At 38.6% G+C, this 7,153-nt stretch overlaps 1 protein-coding gene across 3 annotated transcripts in view; it reads left to right on the plus strand.

Annotated features, from left to right (window-relative positions):
* Positions 1-4,698, plus strand: part of LOC100748803 (membralin) — a 66,732-nt gene extending 62,034 nt beyond the window's left edge. For all 3 annotated transcript variants that reach the window (XM_012394594.3, XM_012394596.3, XM_033318407.1), the window contains exons 12-13: positions 2,048-2,396; positions 4,258-4,698. In XM_012394594.3, the coding sequence (XP_012250017.1) occupies positions 2,048-2,396; positions 4,258-4,475 (567 nt within the window). In that variant the 3' untranslated portion in view covers positions 4,476-4,698. The remainder of the gene's footprint in view (positions 1-2,047; positions 2,397-4,257) is intronic.
* Positions 4,699-7,153: the final 2,455 nt, after the last annotated feature.

The following is a 7,153-nucleotide window of genomic DNA, read 5'->3' on the forward strand; positions in this document are numbered from 1 at the left end:
TCCTCTCCCTCTCCCCCTCTCTCTCTCTCGCTCTCTCTCTCTCTCTCTCTCTCTCTCTCTCTCTCTCATCCTCACTCATCCAACCATTCGCTTCTTTTCTATATAGGTGAGAAAATCGGGGCGATTAGCCCCGCGGCGTGATTATATGCTGGTCGATATCGATGTCATCGGCGTTGATTATCCAGGAAACGAAAATCTGGTTTCCTCGGTAACGTGTTTCACTCTAGCTATCGTTTTATCCTGGTCATCCTTTTTCCTCGAACCTAACCGATGGCAGCTGCCTCGGTCGAACTCTATCACTCGCGTAGACGTGTTCTTTTTTCTGAAACGATGCAAATTCGTTTCGTTATATCAGACGAATCACCGTGGATACCATTTCCTTCATGTCGATGACAGGTGCCCGATGTTTCGAGATATCTATTTTCCATATTCAACTTCTCCGCGTTTGTCTCATTCTTCCAATTCTTTTCTTTCTCCGGTTTCCCCTTCTTTTCTCTCGTTCTTTTCTTCTACCGTTTCGTATCTCCTAAGTTATCGGTTTACGCGTTTCATTTCGACGTTGCTTCTTTTTGGATCTTCAATTTGGGCCACTTCGAAGAATCTTGGCTACATTTGTATGTCGCTCCGAACGTGAACGTATCGATCAATATCGTTTCGATAATTCGTCGAGTATATGCGAAAATGAAAGATCGAGAGAACATTTGTCTTTGTCCTTTGTTAATTATGGGTTAATCCTCGACTGGTATTCCATAAATTGACTTAAACATTTTTTTGAAAAATTTCAATGATCAGAGCGATATCCAAATAAAATGATCTTTAGGACTGTAAAGACTGCATTACCATCTTTGGTAATAGATACTTGAAACTTTATTGTTTCTAAGTTATCAGTAATCTTTGTAAATATTTAATCGGATCTTGATTAACATGACGTGTTATCTTGACCAACGTGACTTATGGAATCGGTCATTCAACTGAAAATGGGTATCATTGGGTAGGATAAAAGCGTAGTATTCCAAAGCGTAGTACAAGGTAGATAATAGAACTAACCTTAAGGTTTCTTTCTTTCTTGTTACCTGCATAACAGTCGTGTACAACAGATGTTCTAAATATATTCTACCGACAAACATTTCAGAAAATGTAGCAATTTGTTATAATATAAATTATGATGAATTACGATGACAAATGTAACCGTTGTCAGATATTTTGTAGAAAGATGTTCGAATGCATCATAGAATTTTGATATCATTTACCATGTTCAAGAGACAATAATTATTGCGTACTTTCTCAGTTTTATGCCAATTTCGGCCAATCAAGTTTCGCCAATGTTAGCAACAGAGGGTGAATTTCGATGGAGCAAAAATGGCCAATCTTGCTTCATTGTATCAGTAGAAATTTTCTTATTTGTTCTACGGTAACAGCGAAATTATTTATACTTCATATACACGCGTGGAATGTTTGTAACTACAGTTGAATGAGGGTATTGCGATAGGCGGTGAGTTCGGAAGCATGACGAAGAGGGATAAAGAGAGATGGATGACGCAAAGCTTTCGAAGAGCACGGAGAGAACGAGAGAAACGGTATAGAACAAATTTGGTGAATTTCCATATAAATTTGTTGGGCAGGAGCGACACACACATGCGTGTACTTCGTTGAACAGCCGATATCACGAGGCCGTGTATCTCATACCTATATTCCATCTAACACTATCGATAGTGACCGCCACAAATTCACAAACTAAATATCGTAGTTTTAATACACCATCAAATCAATGATGTTAAATTTGCTTATTAATCGATTACTGAAAACGAAATTCCAGTTGGAAAAATGGACACCGTTTACCGTTTGAAGAAATTTCTTAGTCTTTCTAAGACTTTTTAAATTATCATCTCGATTTTTTGGTCGGGACTTAGAGACATACAATTAGAGTCAGTTATTATAGGGTTATTACAGAGTCAGCCTTTATGTAGTCCTTTCACAGAAAGTTATTAAAAAAAGCTGAGTAAAAAGTAATCAGTTTATTTATCCACGTTTCTGTTACCAATTTTAGCACTCGATGCTATACTTCTTCCATCACTACGAGCTGCCCGTGATCCTACAGCAGGCTCAATTACAGCATCTCCTGTTCCGCAATCATGCACAGCCTGGCATGGCTGACCCTTCACCGGAACAGCCTTCGCCTAATCTAAATCGGGCACTGACTAGCACAGAACCAACACCTGAATCTTCACCGGCACGAGAGTCAGCAGGTGTCACAGAACCTGAACCGACACAAGAAACATCATCGAACTGTCCATCGCCAGCTGAGTCGAATTCGACCGCTTCCGTTGTTCATTTGGAGAAACGAGTCGAAGTCACAATAGTAACCCCTTCGTCCACCGAAGAACAAAATAACAAAGGTAAATAACGAAGGTAGAAGTAGACGATAATTTGCATATATCATTTTGCATTCCTTTGTAATGTACGAGTCGAAATGGCAAACCATGTAAGCGCAGAAGTGGACATTTTCGATAAAAACAGAAAACGTATTTCCATTAATTCTATCACTTACATAGTTCCTCACCTTGACTTTTCACACACAAGCTTTGATTTTCATTTGTTGTTCCGAGATTGTGTGATTAACGCATGCATGTACACTGCTAAAACTATGCGGTTTGAAACATTATACAATGTTGAAAGTGCGTTTTGTAGCTCCTGATACAGATAGTTGTCACTTCTGGAATCGTTTGTATCATTCAGCATACGATACCTTATGATCATGTACCAATTCGCACTGACGCTTTGCACTAATTAGTTTTCCCTCTTTTAATTCTATTTATCGTATTTCTCCGTGATTCGAGCAGCTCATAATTCTCTCAACGAGTAAAATGGATACATAGAATAGTATTTGTACTTATATAATTTGTATATTTCTGTTAGAAATAATTCGTCATGAAATAATGAATATGGTAGAATATTTTGCAGTCACTGTGATTAATAATATATATATATAATATATAATATGTAATATATAATATATGATACATAGTACATAATACATAATACATAATACATAATATATAATGTGTAATATATAATATATATTATATATTATATAATATATAATAAATAATAATAAAATAAAGCAAGATATAAGGGAAAAAGATTATCAAGCTAGCTACTTTAGATGCGACTTTAGACTACAAAGTGGTTCTTATCTTCTATCAAAAACGAACAGTTATACGTATTTCGATTCTTCCCTAATTTTTCCATTAAATTATATTAAAATTACCGATATAATGATTTTTATGGAACACACATTTTATGGAACAAAAATACCTATTTTTGTTTCCGAATCCTGGCTGAGAATGACTTTATCGAATGAGTGTGAATTCGTAAGAATACCTTGGTCACATTTCATTAATCTGCCATGTAATATTAATTTTCATAAAAGACACTTTGTAGTTGGATGTTTGTTTTTACAACTCGCTCATTATCATAGTCGGATAACGCTACTCTTTGATACGCTCACATAGAACGACAAAATATTTTTTTATCTTCTTCGTTATTCATTTATTTTCGTACCCATGCGTCTCTCTTAATTCTATCTGATTTACGTAAATAAACTGATACCTCGATAATGAAAGTATAAGCAAAGGTACGAATAAAATGAATAATTCCTACCTTAGTAAGGTATTGATCAATTCGAATACTAACTTGAACGAATATCCAATTGTGTGAAACGAACAAACGATACCAATTATCAGCACGTTATCTGTTGATCAAATTTTGATTCTTTCCAACTATGCATTAGTAGATCATGTTTATAGAAAACCTATTCCTATGCTATAAAATTTTACGCACAATGGCAACACAGGAGGCATGACAATCCATGACCAAATACTTAGGTCTTCCATAAAAGAACAATTTTTAAGTTATATATATGTATATCGTTCACATAAACCATAATACTGGTACTAACGATCATGGAAAATCTTGCATCGTTTATAGGAAATATATTCATGTTCAGATTATGCAGGACACAAATACTCAAAGGGTTAATTAGATCTAACATGTCACGAATGTTTCACGCCCGCTGCCACGCTTACTTAAATATATCACCGTGTTTTTCCATTCATCTTGATCCCAGCTCGTCACGGTTCTACTGCCTGCTAATTACTCACTTAATTTCGTTTTCCAATCTTCCCATGGCTTTTTGTGTGCGTCGCTTCTCCCCGTATCGTTACACCGGGATCTGCTGAACATTGCTTTGAATCTTAGCGACAGAGAATCTCACGGAGTCAACAGCTTCGAACACTAGCGCGGAAGCGAGGACGCAACCGAAAATAGAGGAAGTGGGAGTATCTAGGAACGCTGCTTCCTCCTCGAAGATCGGAGACAATGGATCATCCACCGATACCTCTACATCGGAAGGGTTCGAGGTGATCGAGGCTACAGAGACGACGCGTAAGGAAACGACATCCTGTCAGGACAAGTAGAGAAACGTTAAAACGCCTCGAGCCATGCCAGTTGCATAGTCAGGATAGTCCAGGAGAAGAGGTTGTCATTTCAGCGCGGCAGCATCTGCGAATAGATCGTCTTGGAACCGAAGACCTCGAGGTTTGCTGACAATTGGAATCGAGGAGGAGAGATCGTATCGTTCAACATGGACCATATATGGCCGGAATAATACGTCTATTTTTGAACAGTTCGATATCTAAGTATCTTGAAAAAAGGCTCATCCTCCAGTCAGAGATAGAGAGAAATAGATACATAGATAGAAAGATAGAAAGATAGATAGATGGAGGAGAGAGAGAGAGAGAGAGAGAGAGAGAGAGAGAGAGAGAGAGAGAGAGAGAGAGAGAGAGAGAGAGAGAGAGAGAGAGAGAGAGAGAGAGAGAGAGAGAGAGAGAGAGAGAGAGAGAGAGAGAGAGAGAGAGAGAGAGAGAGAGAGAGAGAGAGAGAGAGAGAGAGAGAGAGAGAGAGAGAGAGAGAGAGAGAGAGAGAGAGAGAGAGAGAGAGAGAGAGAGAGAGAGAGAGAGAGAGAGAGAGAGAGAGAGAGAGAGAGAGAGAGAGAGAGAGAGAGAGAGAGAGAGAGAGAGAGAGAGAGAGAGAGAGAGAGAGAGAGAGAGAGAGAGAGAGAGAGAGAGAGAGAGAGAGAGAGAGAGAGAGAGAGAGAGAGAGAGAGAGAGAGAGAGAGAGAGAGAGAGAGAGAGAGAGAGAGAGAGAGAGAGAGAGAGAGAGAGAGAGAGAGAGAGAGAGAGAGAGAGAGAGAGAGAGAGAGAGAGAGAGAGAGAGAGAGAGAGAGAGAGAGAGAGAGAGAGAGAGAGAGAGAGAGAGAGAGAGAGAGAGAGAGAGAGAGAGAGAGAGAGAGAGAGAGAGAGAGAGAGAGAGAGAGAGAGAGAGAGGGGAAGGGAAGGGAAGGGAAGGGAGGGGTGAGAGCACAGGGAGAGTAGTTTGACGCCAGTTGGTGGTCAGGTGTTAGGTTTTAACGAGTAACTAGGGATTGGAGGACCGAGACGTGAAACGGGATAACTAGTGACTGAATCTTGTCATGGTATAGGGCCAGATCTTGCGAAATATATTTATATTCCCCCTACTGGAAGGTTAGCGTATGCAGTTACATATTGTGTCCCCGAGGTCATAGAGGAAAGCGAAAAAAAGGAAGCGCGAGAAACAAATTCCAGATTTTATTATTATAACATGTGTGGAATATGAAGAGCACAGAGAAAAGGAATAATAGATCATGAAAATATAAATGAATAAAATAGGATTTTTTATCGAGATCTGAAGGAAAAACGAGTCTTTCCGTTGCCGCGAGTATACGCGTATACGCACCTTCTTGTATCGTAGATACTTGCATCATGGAGGATTCGTGTAATGTCATTCGCATTGAAAATTTTAAAAGATGAGCGGATAAAGTTTGTAGTATTCGATTGATTGAATGTGAAACATACGATTTTTATTTATTGTTCTTTTTCTCGGGTGACGACGATTATATGTATCTAACGACATCGCGAGAATAGCGAGACTACAGTTCCTGGGCGCAACAAGTTGGAGTGCCTTCGGTGAATATTCCTTCCTTTCCTTTGTTCGCCTGTTTCGCGATACGTAAAAAGAAATTTCTTCTTCCTGGACGAATGTTGATCGTAGTACGCTGAACAATGGACAAACTAGTGGAAACAGGATTCAAATTTTTCGCCGTGTATCTCGCGAGATGAATCGCTGAAATTTTCGTTACGACCTTACTTACGACTTTCAACGAGTCAAAGACTCATTCCTGCATGCACTTTCTTTCTAAGCTTCGCACGTTTGTATATTAAACTCGAGGAACCATCGATGATTTGGTTTTCGTCGAAATTTCATTCGATCGATCTGTGATTTGTGGTAATCTATAGAAAAAACGTTTCGAATCTCTCCACGGATAACGCCGTTGTACAGAGCGAAGTCAGGAGCAATTCGTATCTCCCAGCAAGTTCTCCAATATCGTTATCTTTAGGTCTTAGTTAATTAAGGGGATTGTAGTACGCTAGATATGTGTCGGTGTCGTGCGAAACATTAACATTCTTTTACGTACTGTAACGTTATACACAAGTTTATGATTAAGGGAACACGAAATGAACAAAAAGGAGTGTAGATTAATAAGAACGTCAGTGAAAATATCTTCTACTTTGTCGATGCAAAGTTTCCATGTCGTCGCGTTGTTATTTGAAAAAGCTTACAATGGCTGGTCAGCGTGAAAGGAACCTTATTGTACCATACATCCGACATGAAACGTTGTTGTAGCGATCGCAGGTACCTTGTGTCGCGTGTATTAGATAATAAATTTTTCTTTTATTTTGTCTTCTTTCTAATTAATTCGACAAGTGTTTCTGACGTGAATGAACATGATTTTTTAGCGTGGGTATGAGGATCAAACACGGATTTTTCGAGCAATCAATTTTAACCGATAGTGGTCATAATATGTAAGGATTAATTGATGACAGAACTTGTTAAGAGATACTTAGTGCACATATATACATATATTTATTCTTTACTATAAACGTTCTTCTATCGTGTATATGTAAATTTATCATGGAAGAAAAAGGATGTGTTCGTGGCGTTCGAGGACTGTACATTTCCGTATAAAGGACGACGAAAGATGTTCTAAGGGGATTGTAAAGTAAAAAGACAAAAA

The sequence above is a fragment of the Bombus impatiens genome, unplaced genomic scaffold (genome assembly GCF_000188095.3).
Source record: "Bombus impatiens unplaced genomic scaffold, BIMP_2.2 scf_0095, whole genome shotgun sequence".
Lineage (NCBI taxonomy): Eukaryota > Metazoa > Arthropoda > Insecta > Hymenoptera > Apidae > Bombus > Bombus impatiens.